Here is an 18821-nt window from a genome sequence, read left to right as displayed (position 1 = left end):
CTAAGCCCATGCGCCACAACTACTGAGCCTGCACTCTAGAGCCGCGAGCCACAACTACTGAGCCCCCGCGCCTAGAGCCCGTGCTCTGCAACAGAGAAGCCACCACAATGAGAAGCCCATGCACCACAATGAAGAGTAGCCCCCACTAGCCACAACTAGAGAAAGCCTGCACGCAGCAAAGAAGACCCAGTGTAGCCATAAATAAATAAATAAATAAATAAAAAGAATAAAGGTCTGAGTAATATCAATCAATCAGTAAATAAAAAGGTCTGAGTAATATCACCTGGGAAACCTAAAGATTTGAGCAGGTGATGATAAGTATGCAGGTAGGCAAACATTCATCCATCCCTCCTTCCATGCACCCATGCATCCATCCATCCGTCCTTGCATCTATTCGTCCTTCTGTTCCCTGACATAGGGAACCCATTCCCTAACATGAAGGTAACCTGGCACTTGACCTCATATATCTTTTTTTCTTTCTTTTTAAAAATTTGTTTAAAATTTTTACATTTAATAAAATTCACTCTTTTTTGGTGGACAGTCTATGAGTTTTGACAAGTGGATAGAGTCCTTATAACCACTGCCATAATCCTCCTACAGAGCAGGTCCATCACCCCACCCCACTCCAAAAAATCCTCTCCAGCTGACTCTGTAGTCAGACCCTGGCTTCACCCTTACCTCTCGGCAACCACTGATCTGTTCCTTGTCCCTGTACTTTTGCCTTTTCCAGAGTGTCCTATAAATGGGATCACATAGTACGTGCTTCAGTCTGGCTTATTTTTCTTAGCATAATGCATTCAAGATTTACTTGTGCTGTTGCAGGGATCAACAGTTTGCTCTCTCTTATTGCTGAGTAGTTGTCCGTTGTATGAATGTATGTTTTGTTTTGTTTTCAGTTCATTCCCCAGTTGAGGGATACTCGGGTTGTTTCCACATTTTGATGATTATGAATAAAGCAGCAATAAACATTCTTCTAGAGGTTTTATTGTGAACATAGACTTTTGTTACATTTAGATAAACATCCAAAGTGGGATAACGGGGTTGTATTTGTTGTTGCTGTCATTGTTGTTGTTCTTTCACTTGTATTTAATTGAGGTAACATAGATTTATAACATTATATAAGTTTCACGTGTGCAACATTATATTTCTACTTCTGTATACCCTACAATGTGCTCACATCCAAAAATTTGGTTTCCATCCCGTTTACCCATTTCACCCTCCCTCCCGGCCCCTCCTCCTGTGGTAGCTACTACTCTGTTCTCTGTATCTTTGTGTTTGTTTTTGTTTGGTTTGTTCATTTATTTTGTTTTGTTTGTTTGTTTTTTATCAATATTTTTATTGAAGTATAGTTTATTTACAATGTTGTGTTAATTTCTGCTGTACAGCAAAGTGATTCAGTTATACATATATACATATATATATATATGTAAACATTCTTCTTTAAAATAATCTTTTCTGTTATGGTTTATCATAGGATATTGTATATAGTTCTCTGTGCTATACAGTAGGACCTTGTTGTTTGCTTGTTAGTTTTTTATATTCCACATGTTGATGAAAATAACCAATAAACAATCTATAAAAGGAATAGAAAAGAGTTTTATTTGAGCCAAACTGAGGACTATAGCCCTGAAGACAGACGCTGCAGAGTTTTATGTCTTGTCAGAACAAAGAACATCAAACAAGTCAGGGAAACATTCCTTCAAGGTTTCAAAAAATAGATCAGCATGTACACAGCAAGTCAGCATGGCCTTGGCACCTGGGAAGGGAGTCTTATTGCCAGAGGAGGACCAACATTGGTGTCCCACGAAGGGAGGCATTTCATCTTTATTTTTTTTATTTTTTATTTTTTTTTTGCGGTATGCGGGCCTCTCACTGTTGTGGCCTCTCCCGTTGTGGAGCACAGGCTCCGGACGCGCAGGCTCAGCGGCCATGGCTCACGGGCCCAGCTGCTCCGCGGCACGTGGGATCCTCCCGGACCGGGGCACGAACCCGCGTCCCCTGCACCGGCAGGCGGACTCACAACCACTGTGCCACCAGGGAAGCCCCTAATCTTTATTTTTAACATGGACATTCTTGACTTCTGGTCAATGTGCCCTTTTCCTTAATAATTAAAGGAGATGTACAATGTATGTTTGATAAGCCACAAACAGGCTGTTTTAGCATGAAATTCAAGTGCATTCATGTATAAGCCAGAATGACTTCTTATATCTCCATATGTGAAAATTTCTTTTACTACACATATGAGTGAAATCATAGTCTTTGTCTTTCTCTGTCCTATTCACTTGGTAAGTGTATGTTTAACTTTAGAAAAAACTGCCAAAAAGTTTCCCAAAGTGGCCGTCCTAGTTTGCATTCTCGCCAGCAATGTATAAGTGTTCCAGTTACTCTAAGTCTTCACTAGCACGTGGTATCATTAGTTTTTTGTGGTGTGTGTGTGTGTGTGTGTGTGTGTGTGTGTGTGTGTGTGTGTGTTTAGCCATACCAGTAGGTATGTAGTATATCATTGTAGTTTTAATTTGTATTTCCCCAATGACTAAAGATGTTGAGCATCTCTTCATGTACTTATTTGTCATCTGTATATCACATTTGATGATTATTTAAAACTTCCACCATTAAAAAAATAAGGCTGTTTATTTTCTTAGTTCTACATTTTTAGAGTTCTTTACATATTCTGGGGACAAGTCCTTTGTCAGGTACGTGACTTGTAAATATTTTCCTCAGCCTGTGGCTTGTCTTTTCATTCTCTTGTCAGTGTCTTTGCAGAGCAAAAATTTTTAAATTTTGATAATGTCAAATTTTCAATTTTTAACAATATATTATGCTTTTGTTGTAGTATCTGAGAACTATTTCCCTAATCCAAGTTCATAAAGCTTTCTCCTATGTTTTCTTCCTAAAGTTTAAGAGTTTTACCTTCCACATTTTGGTTTATGATTCATTTTGAGTTAATTTTTGTATAAGGTGTAGGTAAGGTTCTTATTTTTTTTTTTGCATATGAATGTCCAGTTGTTCTAGCATCATTTGTTGAAAAGATCACCTAGGTAGGCTCAATGTAATCACAAGAATTCTTGTAAGAGGGACACAGGAGGGTCAGAATCGGAAGGAAATGAAACGACAGAAGCAGAGGTTGGGGTGATGCCATTGCTGGAGGGGCCATGAACCAAGGGATGCAGGTGCCCCTAGAAGCTGGAGAAGGCAGGAAACTGTCTCTCCCCTAGAGCCTTCAGAAAAAATACTGTACTGCCTGCTAATACTTTGATTATAGCCTGTAAGACCCATTTTTGAATTTCTGACTGCCAGAACTGTAAGATAATAAATTATAATAAATTTGTATTGTTTTAAGCCACCAAGTTTATGGTACTAGTTTACAGCAGAAACAGGAAACTAATACAGAAAGCTCCACTGAATTGTGTTTGCACTTCTATCAAAAGTCAATTGGCTATTCTGTAGAACTATTTCTAGATTTTCTATTCTGTTCCATTTTTCTATGTGTCTATGCTTTTGTCAATACTACATTGATATATCATTTTTTTTTTTTTTTTTTTGCGGCACACGGGCCTCTCACTGTTGTGGCCTCTCCCGTTGTGGAGCACAGGCTCCGGACGCGCAGGCTCAGTGGCCATGGCTCACGGGCCCAGCCGCTCCGCGGCATGTGGGATCTTCCCAGACCGGGGCACGAACCCGCGTCCCCTGCATCGGCAGGTGGACTCTCAACCACTGCGCCACCAGGGAAGCCCCTGATATATCATTTTTATTTTAACCTGCCCTGAGTTATTTTATTTTCCCTGCTTCATATCTTCAGGATATGAAAATTTGGTCAAGGGTAGTGAAAAGGAAACAAAGAGATAAAAATTACAAAATGACAACTTTCAAGGTAGCCATCTGTATTAGTTAATTACTGCTGAGTAAAAAATTATCCCAAATTTAGTGGCTTAAAACAGAAACACTTACTGTCTCACAGTTTCTGAAGGTTGGGAATCCAGAAGCAGCTTAGCTGGGTGGTTCTGCCTCAGGGTCTCTCATGAGGTTGCAGCCAAGCTGTCCGTCAGGGCTGCAGTCATCCTGAGGCTTGACTGAGGTGGACGTGCTTCCAAGGTCCCTCATGTGGCGGTCAGCTGGCCTCTGAAAACCTGCCTCCAAGATGACTCACATAGTGGCTGGCATGCTTTAATTCCTCTCTGTAGGCTGCCTGGGTGTCCTTATGACATGGCAGCTGGCTTCCCTAGTGCGAATGATGAGAGGCAGAAACAGAGAGAACATTCACCTAAGACAGAAACCATTGTCTTTTTATAACATAACCTTGGACATGATGTCTCATTACTTCTGCCAATGTTCTCTTCACTAGAAGTGGGTCACCAAGTCTATTCCACACTCAAGGGGAGAGGAATTAAGCTCCACCTCTTGAGAAAGTATCACAGAATTTGTAGACATATCTTTGAAACCACTATAGTCTGGCTACAAATTATTTATATCCCTCCCACATGCAAAACACAGTCGTCCACTCAAGGGCCCCTAAGAGTCTCCTCCCATCACTGCACCAGCTTGAAGTCAGAATCACGTCCTCTAAGCTGAGTCCAGGAGAGGAGAGGATGCTCAGGGGTAGCTATTTAAGATCAGCTCCTTGAGTTCATTCCTGCAACCTGTGAAACTGAAGAAAGGCTGTCTGCCCCCTCCCCCCGTCAACAGACAGTGGTCAACAGACACAGACACAGGATAGCCGCTCTGATATTCCTGTTCAAAAAGGGGGAAATGGGAAGCAGGAAGGAATCAGTGGTCCACGGTGATTCTAAAATCCAGTCAACAAGTTGTAATCCTCTTTCGAGTCCCTTGATTGCATCTCAAGACCTAGGAATAATTCTCCCGTGGTCCTTGACTCCCTCTCCAAACCCTTGGTTTTGCCTCCCAGTCAAACTTCCCTCTTCACAAGAGGTACTCTGTTTTCCTAACCCCAGTTCATAAAGATTTCTCCTATGCTTTCTTTTAAAAGTGAATATTTTTGTTTCACCTTTTAGTTTTTGATTCCTTTTGAGGTCTTTTTTTTTTTTTTTTTTTTTTTGCGGTACGCGGGCCTCTCACTGCTGTGGCCCCTCCCGTCGCGGAGCACAGGCTCCGGACGCGCAGGCTCAGTGGCCATGGCTCACGGGCCCAGCCACTCTGCGGCATGTGGGATCTTCCCGGACCGGGGCACGAACCCGTGTCCCCTGCATCGGCAGGCGGACTCTCAACCACTGCGCCACCAGGGAAGCCCTTGAGGTCATTTTTGAATAAAGTGTGAAGTATGGATTTTTTACTTTTTTGCATATAAATGTCCAATTGTTCCAGCACTGTTTTTTTCTGGGGTTTTTTTTGTTGTTGTTTTTAAAGCAACTTTATTTTCCAACCACCTTTTTTCCATTTTCTGTCTAAGAGTCTGTGGAAGAACAGCTTCTGTGTGTTCCTGCTGCAAGGAATTTGAAAATGTCTTCCTTGTTCATGTGCAGGACCTCAAGGGCTCTGGATATTGTGGAAGTTTTCCCTTAAGTTACCATGGGAACCCAGAACACTACCGTGTTGACCCCTCCCTGGGTATGTTGGAAAGTCAGCACCTTTGTTGAAATATGGCAGAAGTGACGCTGCACCAGTCCCTAGACAAGGCTTCAAGAGGCTTTGCATGCTTCCTCTTTCTGGAACCCTCTCAGTGCCCTGAGAACAAGCTGAGGTGAGGCTCCAGGAGGATGAGAGATCCTGGTAAGGACGAAGAGCCCAGCTGTCCCAGCCAAGGCCAACCTAGACCATTCAGCCATCGCTCAAAGGCGCGAGGAGACCCAGACAGGATCAGCAGAGTGAAAACTGATTCACACTTTCTGGGAGAATTTTGTAATACATGAGCCATGTTTTTTGTTTTTGCGGTATGCGGGCCTCTCACCGCTGTGGCCTCTCCCGTTGCGGAGCACAGGCTCCGGACGCGCAGGCTCAGGGGCCATGGCTCACGGGCCCAGCCGCTCCGCGGCACATGGGATCTTCCCGGACCGGGGCACGAACCCGTGTCCCCTGCATCGGTAGGCGGACCCTCAACCACTGTGCCACCAGGGAAGCCCTGAACCTGTTTTTGAATAAGATAATCTGTAACTATATTTCTGCATAGAAAAATGTCTGGAAGAACATACACATAACTCATTAACAGTGGTTTCCTCTGGGGAGGTGTTACAAATATATTTCACTTTCTATTGTACATTGTATCTTTGTGTATATGAATCTTTACAAATGATCATCCATTTAAATAAATTAATCATCAAAACATGACATAATTTCCATTTTGGAAAAATGTCAATATAATGTATATATGGCTGTATTGCAAAGTTGCATATGACCATTGCAGTAATTTGATTTTCCTGGATATAACCCCCAGGGCGGTCCTGATGGAGCTGCTAGTTCACAGGGTGATGGGCTGTCCCTACTCCCACTGTGGTGTTTCCATCTTCCCAGCGGCTGGTAAAGTTGCGAGTACATACTGCTGCTGAAGTCCAGGCAGTGAATTTGTAAGAACATTGGACTTGGCGTCAGAAGACCTGAGTTCAGGTTTAGTATTGGCTTCTCTTTTCTGAGTTTCTGTTTCTTCCCCAGTAAAACTGCACTTCATTCATCAAACAATAAACATTTATTGAGGATTATGGCGTGCAGGCCCTGTGGCTGGATGCTAGGGGCCCAAGCTCCTGCCCTGCTTCTCTCCCAGTGGTGATGGGAGAATCAATTCCTACATGAACAAAAGTGTAACAAGAAATGGAATTCCAGGCACTGAGCTGTACTTTCAGTGGTTTCATTAAGTAGAAGAAAGAAGACTGAATCCATTATGAAGCAAGTGGAATAGCCAAACTGCCTGAGTTTAAAATCTAGCTCCAACAGGGTTTGGGGGGGAGGCTGCTTTTTTTTTTTTTTTAAGTGCTTTAAGCCAGATATTATACATATATTTAATTAAGAAAAAAATTTTTGGCTGCACTGTGTGGCATGTGGGATCTTAGTTCCCTGACCAGGGATCGAACTCATGCCCCCTGCATTGAAAGCATAGAGTCTTAACTACTGGACCGCCAGGGAAGCTCCTTAAAATTTTTTTTATTTAAAAAAATTTTTATTGAAATATAGTTGATTTACAATGTTGTGTTAGTTTCAGGTGTACAGCAAAGTGATTCGGTTATACATATATGTGTATGTATATACATATATTTCTTTTTTAGGTCCTTTTCCATTATACAGGGGATGTTGCTTAACTATTTTTTTGAAATATAAATTTTTTTTTTTAGTAAATTTATTTATTTTTGGCTGCGTTGGGTCTTCGTTGCTGCGCGGGCTTTCTCTAGTTGCAGCGAGAGGGGGCTCCTCTTCGTTGCGGTGCACGGGCTTCTCACTGTGGTGGCTTCGCTTCGTTGCAGAGCACAGGCTCTAGGCACGCGGGCTCAGTAGTTGTGGCTCGCGGGCTCTAGAGCGCAGGCTCAGTAGTTGCGGCGCACGGGCTTAGTTGCTCCACGGCATGTGGGATCTTCCCGGACCAGGGCTCGAACCTGTGTCCCCTGCATTGGCAGGAGGATTCTTAACCACTGCGCCATCAGGGAAGCCCTAAAATAAATTTCTATTTCTCCTTGTAGAACAAGAATAAAATTTTTTACATCTTGCCCTATTTTTGCTGAACATTTCTTTGATTCAGTTTTTCTCCACCTGTAAAATAGGAACGGGAACAGTACACAGCTCATGTGGTTGTTGTAAAGATTAAACGAGTTACTATGTATAAAACACTTGGCACAGTGCCTGGCACATAGTAAGTGCTCAATAAATATTAGCTATGATTGTTATTATTTGGGATGGAGAACACATTAGATCAGTTGTTTCTAACACAAATGTGACCAAGTTGAAACAGAGGGTGATCTGCTTGTGACAAACTTCTCTCCACTTGTGGCTTCATGTATGGCATCTGGCCAACCATGTCAGTGACTAATTACTTTTTCTAAAATTTATTTTGGGACTTCCCTGGTGGCGCAGTGGTTAAGAATCTGCGTGCCAATGCAGGGGACGGGTGTTCGAGCCCTGGTCTGGGAAGATCCCAGATGCCGCAGGGCAATTAAGCCTGTGCACCACAACTACTGAGCCTGTGCTCTAGAGGCCGCGAGCCACAACTACTGAGCCTGCGTGCCACAACTACTGAAGCCCACGTGCCTAGAGCCTGTGCTCTGCAACAAGGGAAGCCACTGCAATGAGAAGCCTGCACACTGCAACAAAGAGTAGCCCCCACTCGCCGCAACTAGAGAAAGCCTGCGCGCAGCAAAGACCCAATGCAGCCAAAAATGTAAATAAATAAATAAAAATAAATAAAATGCTGTGAATTCAGAACACAAAGATAAAAAAAATTATTTTATTGAAGTATAGTTGATTTACAATGTTGTGTTAATTTCTAGTACTATTTACTCTTGCTGGTCCATGAACATCCTCTTAAGACTTTATGTGCCGTTGACAAGAATGACAGTCCCAGCTAGAAGAGGGGGTTCCGGAAACAGTTACTGGAAACTCCAGACCAGCTCTCTGGGTCCATGTGGAGAAACTGTGGTAGTCAGCTCCCTACTCGGGGTGACTGTTTCTGCCCATTATTTGAAGAGGTGTGGTGTGTTTGTCCTTTTGTTCCAATTATGTATGGCTTCCACTCACAAAGTCTTCACATGGTCCAAGATGGCTGTTAGATTTTCAGTCATTCTACTTACACTTGTATCTTTCTTAATGATTTATACAATCTGGGTAAGTTAAGGAAATAAGTCCTTGTTTTGGGCATGTATGTTTTGCAAATATTTTTGCCAATTTATTATTTCTTTTGTTCTCAAATTGTTTTTCCAACATGAAGAGAATTCTGCAGATATCTTTTCTTCACTTGCTATTCTACAGTGGGTCAAGAAAAGCTTTCTAGAAAAAGTGACTTTAAATTTAAAACTCCAGTGATCCAGCAATCCCACTCCTGGGCATATTTCTGGAGAAAACTCTAATTCGAAAAGATACATGCACCCCAATGTTCACAGCAGCACTATTTACAATAGCCAAGACATGGAAGCAACCTAGATGTCCATTAACAGATGAATGGATGAAGATGTGGTACAGATATACCATGGAATATTACTCAGCCATAAAAAGAATAAAATAATGCCATTTGCAGCAACATTGATGGACCTAGGGATTATTATTACTAAGTGAGGTAAGTCAGACAGAGAAAGACAAACATCATATGATATCACTTATATGTGGAATCTAAAATATGATACAAATGAACCTATTTATGAAACAGAAACAGACTCACAGACATAAAAAACTTATGGCTACCAAAGGGGAAAGGGGGTGGGGGAGGGATAAATTAGGAGTTTGGGATTAGCAGATACAAACTACTATATACAAAATAGATAAACAACAAGGTCTTATTGTATAGCACAGGGAACTATATTCAATATCCTGTAATAAACCATAATGGAAAAGAAAAAGTATATATATATATAACTGAATCACTTTGCTGTACACCTGAAACTAACACAACATTGTAAATTGACTATACTTCAATTAAAAAAACAAACAAAAACAACAACAAAAAAACCCAATTCCATGGGTGAGAAGCACTAGCCTGGTGAAGAGGCGGGGAAGAGTGGGGACATGTGTGCTCCTCTCTCTGTCATGGTCTTGCCTCTTCTTGCAGCACATCTGCTCCATGCACCTCTTGCTACTGACTTACCTCTTTGGCCATTTCTGATCCCACACAGCTGGCTTGCTCTCGCTCCACCTTGGTTTCTATGGTCTGAATATTTGTCAACCACAGTTTCTGAGAAACTCCCTCAATCATGTTCTACATAAGTGTATTTGACATAAATTACTACCATGACTGGGATGCAGGAAAATTAGAGTTATGATATCTCATTTGTTTTTTTTTGTGACTTGATCAAATTACTCACTTTCCCTATAAAATTCCTACACTGTCTGCAAGAGTAATTAAAGCATTATATGAAGTAATACAAGGCCACAATGCATTGGAAAAAAATTTTTTTTCTTCTTTTTGGCAGAGGGTTTTGAATCCTTTATCAATATCCACCCAATTCCTATGTTGAAATCCTAATGCCCAATGTGATGGTATTAGGAGGCGGGGCCTTTGAGAGGTGCTTAGTTCATGAGGGTGGGGTTGGTTCTCTTATAAAAGAGACCCCACAGAGCTCCCAAGACCCTTCTGCCACATGAGGACACAGTGAAAAGTCTGAGGCTTGGAAGAGGGTTCTCACCAGAACCTGAACATGCCAGCACCATGATCTTGGACTTGCAGCCTCCAGATCTGTGAGAGAGAAATTTTTGTTGCTTACAGGCTCCCAGTCTGTGGTATTCTGTTACAGCAGGCTGAACAGACTAGCACTCTGACCTTGACTAGTCCTTTCAGTGTAGCCCCTCCTCCCTTCAACTAGACTATCTCAAGGGTCTCAGTTTTTTAGTCCAAGGTGAGAAGTCACAGGTGGGCTGGGTAGGTGGTAGAGGTTCGATAATATGAAATAAGATGATGGCACCTCCCACTTTTAGCCGGACCCGCAGGTGGCAGGCCCCCACGAGGGGTGCTGTGTGGGCATATAACGACTGACGATTATTGTTCAGTATGCGCCCACCTCCCAGTCCTCATGCCAATGAAGGGCTTCAAGATCGCTCATACACTGACCAGCTGGCTCAAGGAAAGTTATGCTGTGGGACAAAATGGTCCCTAAAATCTCAGCGGCAAAGATTTTGTGCATGTGGTATGGCCAAGGCTAACTGGCTTCAGCTCTGTCACACGTCTTCTCACTCCAGGACCCAAGCTGAAGGACAGCCCTGATCTGAGACATGCTGCTCACCTGGCAGAAGGAAGAGAAAGATGGTGGAACCGTGAGATGAATCTTAGACTTACGTTTGGACATAGCATCTATCATCTCTGTTCACAGTCCACTGGCCAAAAGAAATCCATGGCCGAGCCTGAGGGTCATGTGGAGGGAGAACAGTCCTCCCAGGGGAAGAGGCGGTAAGTATTTTGAACAAATAAACATTCTCACATAGTTCATCCCAGCCAGTAGTATCATCAGTCCCATTTTGCAGGTGAGAAAACTAAGGCTATAAGAGGTATCAAGGTCATAGATTAGAACTCAGCTCCGTCTGGCTTCGAAGTTGGTCTTTTCTACCATGCAGTCTCTTGAGAATTTTTCTCTTTTTACACTGTGTGGGTACTTGGGATTGTAATTTATTCAGGGCACAACCAACTCTCATCAGCTCCAGAAGCTTCTCCATGAAAATTTCTAGAGCTAACCCACCTCTGAAAGCTTCCTGGAAGGATATGGAGCTAGAAAGGAGTCGGGCTGGGGGAACTGTCCCCATGAAAGCCGACTCTATTTCATTTAGTAATTTTTTAACTGTTGAATTATTTATCTGCTTTATGGGTTTGTAGATGGGGATCATCTATCAGTATTTGTTTTTGTTTTCTTGTGTGTGTGTTGGGGAGAGTGTGAGGTCCTCAAAGCTATTTTCCAGGTAATTTTGGAAACTTCCAGATTGCATTGGATATTTATATGCACAAAAATGATGAGTGCAGTGGAGAAAGTGTAACCCATCTACTTCTGCGGAAGAGCAAAAACAACTTTAGATTTAGAAACCCAGCTGCAGCTCCGTGTACCTTGGGGCGGGGGTGGTGGTGGTGGTGGTGGAGGTGGGGGGGGGGAGCAGAAGTTACAGCCAATAGAATACTTCGCTCTGTTTGTAAGTATCTGTGATTTCTCCTGCCTTAAGTGCAGTCTTACCCATTTCGGAGCCTCTGGTTCCCAGGTGCTTCTTGCTGTCTGATAACACCAGGTAGGGTTGGATTTGACAGGTTTACGTGTGTCCATCAGGGTGGGGATTAGGGTGAAGGCAGTGCGGCGCCTAGGACGCTCAATTTAAGGAGGCACTCGCAGGAACCCGAGTTCTCTTGCCTCTGGTCCCGGCCCTGGTGTCCACTGTGCCATAACTCCGCTGGCTGAAAATGCCCCGGGAGCGCTCTCTGCCCTCCCCTCCCAGACGCACAGGAGAGCCCGGAGAACCTCCCTGCCCTGTTTCTTGGCTCGGCCAGTGAGGTCGATGTCCAGGTGACCGCGTACGTGTGGCCGGGCCAGGCTCAGTGCGGAAGACGGAGAAGAGTGTGCGCGTGAGCCGGCGTTAGGCCGGGCGGGTCCATATCCGGGTGGACCCGGTGGGTGGGACCGCCCCTCCCTCCAGGTCCCGAGGTGGGTGGGGGTTGGGGAGTGACGCGCGGAGATTCCCTTTCGCACCTTCCCATCCGAGAGGGGGCGGCAGGGTGTGGATTCCGGGCGTGCCCACCCTGCGCATTGGCGCTGGGAGCGCCCCGAGCCCTGGGCCTGAGCGGCCGCAGGGACTGGAAAGCGAAGGAGGAGGAACCGGAGGAGGGCTTGCCGAACCGGCCACCCGCTCCGAACTTGCCGGGGAAACTAGTGCGGAGGGAGGGGCCGGGGCCCGGGCCGCGGCCGGAGGAGGGGCGGCCGCAGCTGCATCCAGCCCCGTTGGCTTCCTTCCCAGCTCTTCTTTGCCTCCTCCTCCTCTTCCTCCTGTATGAGTCAGGCGTTTCCCGGGGATTTGGAGCAGCCACGCGCGGCCCGGGTGCCCGGAGCTGTAGCCGCCGCCGCGCCAGGAGCTCCAGCGCCGGGGTCGCCACCGCTGCGGGCACCCGCGTCCCAGGCGCGCGCGAACCATGGAGAGGGCGGCCCAGGGCGCAGACGGCGGAGGGGGCAGCAACAGCAGCAGCCGCAGCAGCAGCCGCGCCACCTCGGCGGGCTCCTCGCCCTCCTGCTCCCTAGCGGGCCGGGGGGTCTCCGGTCGGTCGGCGGCCGCCGGGCTCGGCGGCGGGGGCAGCCGCAGTAGCCCGGGCTCGGTGGCCGCTAGCCCGTGCGGGGGAAGCGGCCGGCGGAGGGAGCCGGCGCTCGAGGGCGTGCTCAGCAAATACACCAACCTCCTCCAGGGCTGGCAGAACAGGTAACGCGCCGGCCGCCCGCCCCTCCCTGCGCGCCGCTTGTTGTGAGTGTGAGTGTGTGCGCGCGCGATCGGGCCGCCGGCGAGCCGGGGCCGCCTCGGCACCCGGGCCCTTCCCAGGTCCCCGCTCCCCTCAGCGCGCCGCCACCCCACCCTGGGACCGCATCGCAGTGGCGGGGAGGGAGGGAGAGCCCTGGCTCCTGCTGGGACTGGAGCGGCGGGCGGGCGAGCGCGCTGGTCCCCGGGCCCTGACTGCTAGCGGTTTCCCGTACTCCTGGAGAATGGCTGAGGACGGGAGGCAGAGGGGGCGTGCTTGACGACTGGCTGAAAGAGCTAGTACATCTGGTCCCATCACAGCAATTCTCCCCATATCATAGTTCATTTAAAACTTTGTCGTTTAAAGACACCACCACCACCAGAAACCAGCCACTTATCCTCGGCGGCTTCCGGCGCGCATGCTAGCCCCCTGCCCAGTTGGTGGCCGGGAACCTCCAATCTCTGCGACGGAAGTTTAGGGTTTTTTTTGTTTTTTGTTTTCCTTTGACACTCTCTCCCCTTTCGAAATGGCAGGTCGCTATTTAAATTATTATTATTTTCCCCCTTTAGGTGTTTTTTGAAGTTCCCTGCTCACTCTACCCTCACAGTTGGGAAGCCTAGTTATGGACACGTGGAAGGATGGGTGTCAAGGGAAGGGGTCGCGGTGCTGTGTGGACTGAGTAGTGAGAATAGTGAGGAACACTTGAAAGGAGCAGATGGGGTACTGCAGCTGACATTTTTAAACTTTGTTTTTCAAAAGCAAGTCAAAGGAAAATACAAATAACCATGCAAGGAGAATGGGGCTTTTTGGAGACGTTGTTGATGAGATCTTGTGTCTGGTCCTTAATAGCCCTTGGATATTAGGACTTGGGGTTCTTAAGGATGCTTGTGAGATTTGAATCACACCCTGGGAACTCTTGCTTCTCTCCGCCGGTTAGTAGAGTACTTGGTCCTCTCTCCCTTTGTAAGTTTCAGATTGTTTACGGCTGAAACAGCAGGCAGTTATTTACATGAAACTCAACTAAGAGGAAGATGGAGGGTTCCATCCTACTATGGAACCTGAGTTGATATTATAGACAGAGAACTTTCACGGGGGTTTCCTTGGAGATCTGCTACTGTGTTAGTGGAAGTTGCACCTTAACTTTTGAATCCTTTTATTTCTTAAAATAGCCCCAGTGTCTGCTCTTGGCTCTCCCTTTTCCCCTCCAGTTCTTGGAGAGCTGAAAGGATGGGTCGAGTGCTGAGAGGAGACAGATGAGAGGGCTGAATCTGATTTCAGTTCCTGGTAATTGCGTTGTTAATGGCACCTCGCCATGCCTTGCTGGTGATAGCATTTGGTTTGTGTGTTGGACAGTCACCTTTAATGCTTTTTCTCCCAAGTAGCTTATGAGGCCAACAGAGCTTTTACCCTGGATTACTGTTATTTCACTTGGGGATGGCATTTTACCTGCAATGTATATTAAAGGATTTGTTCTTTGGAGTGGATTTAGGGGGAATTGGAGTAACTCATGCTTTTGTGTATCTAAATCTACTGGAGTATTTAGGTTGAAGGCCAGATTGAGAAGAGGCAAAATTTATAATAATGATAATAATAATAACGACAACAACAACAACATGTACTTGATTGCAGGCTACACAGGTGAAATGTATTGTGTGTGCTGCTGAGGTCTCCTCTTTATTGAGTTTGTTTACTGTGGTTTGTAGCTGCTTGCCAATGTTTGTTCTCATCATAGTAGATGCACCGGTTTTGAAGTCTACCACTGACTCCAAAAGCATTGTCTCTTTCTAATGGTTAATGTCTCAGTGTCAGGTTTTGTTGCCCACATCTGTGGCCAAGGGTCCATTTAGTGATCCGGAGAAAATCTGTGATGGCTGTGACTGCATACTTTCTTCTCAAGGGGTCTTATAAAGGAAGATCTGGATCAGTGAAAAGGAAGAGGGAGGAGGACAAAGACAGAAACTTTGAGAATATATTCATTTGTCCATTTAATTATTCAGAGGCACCATTCCAGCTACTCCGGAGCTACTCCAGTGTTTAAAACACATGGGCATCTTCTCATCAAGTAGTGGAGGGGTCGCAGGATTCAGAATTGGAAGGAGCCCACCCTTCCCCAGTCCAGGGAATTGCCTTGGTGCAAGTAGGTGGGCTGGGTCAAGCTCCCTGCATTTGGGGGCCTCATGGTGTGTTCCTTTGCAGTTCTTTTCAAATTGCCTGCAGTTAATGAGAAATCTCCAGCCTCGAAGTCCTTGGTGAGTGCTCCTAGGCTGCCACGCTGTTGATAACATCCTCCACCGGCTCCTAGGGCTTCACACCAGTCACCCCCTAGTCACCACTTTACTCTGGCGTCTGCTTGCACGCCCTCAAGTTGCTGTAAAGCTTATATTTTACCATTCAGTGTCATATTCTGCCTTATTTGTAGCACTCTCATTCTCATCCCCATGCCCTGAGGAAGGTGGTGTGGCCAGAACACAAAATAAATGACATAAACAGAGGTGACAGGAGGGAAAACTACACAGGTGGGACACGCCCAGGAGAGCATGTCCAGGACACTTGGCTCTCTCATTGGCTGAGAAAGTGTGAGGTAATCAGAGCTGGGGCAAGTGGGGAGGGGAGGGGAGGGAATACCCATTAAGGAGTTTCTATAATCCATTATTATAGTTCTTTAAAGAAAATATCTCAGACATTACAGCATGGTAGAGATTTGTAAGATGGCATTAAAGAGTAAATGCCTCTAAACAAATGAATACGATTTCAGAAAGAGGTAGGCGTGGTCCAGTGGTTAGGACTCTGTGATTCCACTGCGGGGGGCCTGAGTTCAATCCCAGTTTGGGGAACTAGGATCCCACAAGCTGCACGGCCAAAAAAAAAAAAATGGAACCAGCTTCTGATTCTTTTTCAGGTGATTGGTGGGGTTGTGAGAACTCAGTAAAACACTGAAAAGCAAATCTTGAATAGGATAGGGAAGATGAGTGTTGGCAAAAGAAAACCTCAGGCCACCAATGGACATTTATTTGGAAAGTTAGAGCAGTGTACTGACATCAGCATTTAGCACACCGGTTACCTTGGGCCAGTTCCCTAATTGCACTGGGCTTTCGTTTTCCCATCTGTTAAATGTCGAAGATGGTGTTACCCCTATACTTCTCATTAGTTCAGTGTGGGGATTAAATGAAGACACCGGTGTATAAGGGGCTGAGAATAGTTCAGGATCCTGAGAAGTGGGAGCTATTATTAGATCTTCAATTTGCCCCATGGTAAATGGACCCTTTCTGGTCCATAAAATTCTTGGTCTGTTTTTTGAATGCTGGGATGACTCTGGGACTCCATTAACGTAATTATCCTAGAGTTCTTTGAGAGGAGAGAGATCATTTAAAACTTGGAACTAGACATTTACATCTCTGTGGGAAGTGACTTACTCCCTCTTCCAGCCTCTAATCCCCATCTCCCTTCCTTGCTTTTCCTCCTAAACACTTAACCGCCAGCTGACATGCTCCGTATTTTACTCTTTTGTCTTTCTGCACTAGGTGTTAGCTCCCTGAGGACAGAGAATAATTTCGCCTGTCTTGTTCACTGCTATATCGCCAGTGCCTAGAACAGCGTGTGGCATATAATAAAGGTTCAGCAAGTATTATTGAATGAGTAAGCAAAGGAATGCATGACAGAGAAGAAATCAAACCAGGACTTAGTTCTGTTTTGGCCAGTGTTTGCTACTGTTATAATTCTTAGTTCTCTACCTGCTCATAGCCTTGTCCTTGAGTTAGTATGTTTATTATTTGCCCTGCTGTCTGCAACCATCAGTCTTTGTCTTCTGGGTCAGCAGACATGCCCACCCTGACTTCAGACCCACCACAACCCACCCAGGGTAGACCTTTAGGGACTAGATTTCCAGGGCTTGCTTTTGTCTTGATCTGCGTTAACATACTTTGAGAAGGTAGTGTTTAGCCTCCAGCCGTGATTTCCCAGGATTTTGGGGCCACCTGGCCCATTTAGCAAAGCCAGTAGGGGCATATATTAACTTTAAAAATCATACTGCATTAAAATGAATGGTTTTTGAGTATTCCAGTAGTTTTAGAGGTAATTGGTGGTGATACTAGGGATGAAAATCACTGCTCTGGTTTAACGTTCTTGCCTCTGTGTACTTTGGAAGGTTTTGCACATCTTGCTGTCCGGGTTGTCAGATTGTTCTGAGGCTGCACTCAAATAGTTTAGGGACACTAGATCGTTTCGTTGGCAATAATAATAAAGGGGCGGTTGCTTAGGTTACAAAACTGCATATTACATGTAATATATGTAATATGCACAATATATGTAATACATTATATATGTTATAACCTGCTGCACTCCCTGCAGGGTCCTCTCTTCCTCACCTTTTAATTATTTTATTATTATTATTTTTAAATTTATTTATCTATTTGGTTGCACCAGGCCTTAGCTGTGGCAGGTGGGCTCCTTAGTTGTGGCAGGCAGGCTCCTTAGTTGCGGCACATGGGCTCCTTGGCTGTGGCATGAAAACTCTTAGTTGCGGCATGCATTTGGGATCTAGTTCCTTGACCAGGGATCGAACCTGGGCCCCCTGCATTGGGAGCACGGAGTCTTAACCACAGCACCACCAGGGAAGTCCCCTCCCCCACCTTTTATTTCTTTTTTTAAAAAATTATTTATTTATTTGTTTTTTAATTTCTGGTTGTGTTGGGTCTTCCTTGCTGCGTGCAGGCTTTCTCTAGTTGTGGTGAGTGGGGGCTACTCTTTGTTGCAGTGCTCAGGCTTCTCATTGTCATGGCTTCTCTTGCTGCAGAGCACGGGCTCTAGGCATGCCGGCTTCAGTAGTTGTGGCACATGGGCTCAGCAGTTTTGCGGTCTCTAGAGCGCAGGCTCAGTAGTTGTGGCGCATGGGCTTAGTTGCCCCTTGGCATGTGGGATCTTCCCGGGCCAGGGCTCAAACCCGTGTCCCTTTCATTGGCAGGCGGATTCTTAACCACTGTGCCACCAGGGGAGCTCTCCCCTGCTTTTAAAACGTACATGTATTTGAGGAGATTTACACCAAATGATTACCACAGTTTTCTTTGGTTGGTGGGATTGTGGGTGATTTTTATTTTCTTCTCTTCTCTTTTTTCCATTATTTTTCCCCCTAAGGTGAACTTGCATCCATTTTGAGGTTCGAAAACGTTATTGAGAAAAAGGAAAGCTGCCCACACCTTTTCACATACTCTCTGAATAACTGAGTTTTTGAGGGTAAATTTGAAGTCTAACATACATTCAGAAAAGTACACAACTCATAAGCGTACATAATTCAATGACTTTTCGTACACAGAGCACACCCAGATCAAGAAGGAGCAGCCCCCAACCCCATCCCTTGCGGTCATCCCCCAACCCCCCCGGAGGGCTCCACTATTCTGTTTTCTAGTACCGTAGATTAGTTAGGCCTTTTTTTGAATTTCATATCATACAGGATGTGATCTTCTGTATCTGGCTTCTTTCTCTTAACATTATGTTTGAGAGCCCCATCCATGTTGTGGTCTGTTTATTTCCACTACTGTTTGGTGTTCCATTGTGTGAATATACTAAATATGTTTATATCTATTGCAGATCAGATAGACATTTGAGTTCTTCCCAGTTTTCGGCCCATACGAATAGTTTTGGGAAATAATATGTATGCCTTTCTGTGGGTGGATACCTAGGAGTGGAGTTATTGCAAATGTCCCCTTTATGAGATATTGCCAGAGAGTTTTGCAGAGTGGTTGTGTCTGTTAATACTCCACCAGAAATGTGTGAG

General features: G+C 45.4%; 1 protein-coding gene across 2 annotated transcripts in view; it reads left to right on the top strand.

The window, feature by feature from the left end:
* Positions 1–12721: 12721 nt before the first annotated feature.
* Positions 12722–18821, top strand: part of OSBPL10 (oxysterol binding protein like 10) — a gene marked incomplete at its 5' end in the record, with an annotated part of 284829 nt that continues 278729 nt past the window's right edge. Inside the window, one exon of one of the 2 annotated variants that reach the window (XM_082663642.1) lies at positions 12722–13017. In XM_082663642.1, coding sequence (XP_082519768.1) covers positions 12737–13017 — 281 coding nt within the window. The remainder of the gene's footprint in view (positions 13018–18821) is intronic. The other variant, XM_082663643.1, reaches the window with a different exon arrangement.

This window comes from Grampus griseus, assembly GCF_964374135.1.
Source record: "Grampus griseus genome assembly, chromosome: 10".
In the NCBI taxonomy this organism is placed as follows: Eukaryota; Metazoa; Chordata; class Mammalia; order Artiodactyla; family Delphinidae; genus Grampus; species Grampus griseus.
Note: the sequence above shows the minus strand (reverse complement) of the source record. Positions and strands in the feature narration are given on the sequence as shown.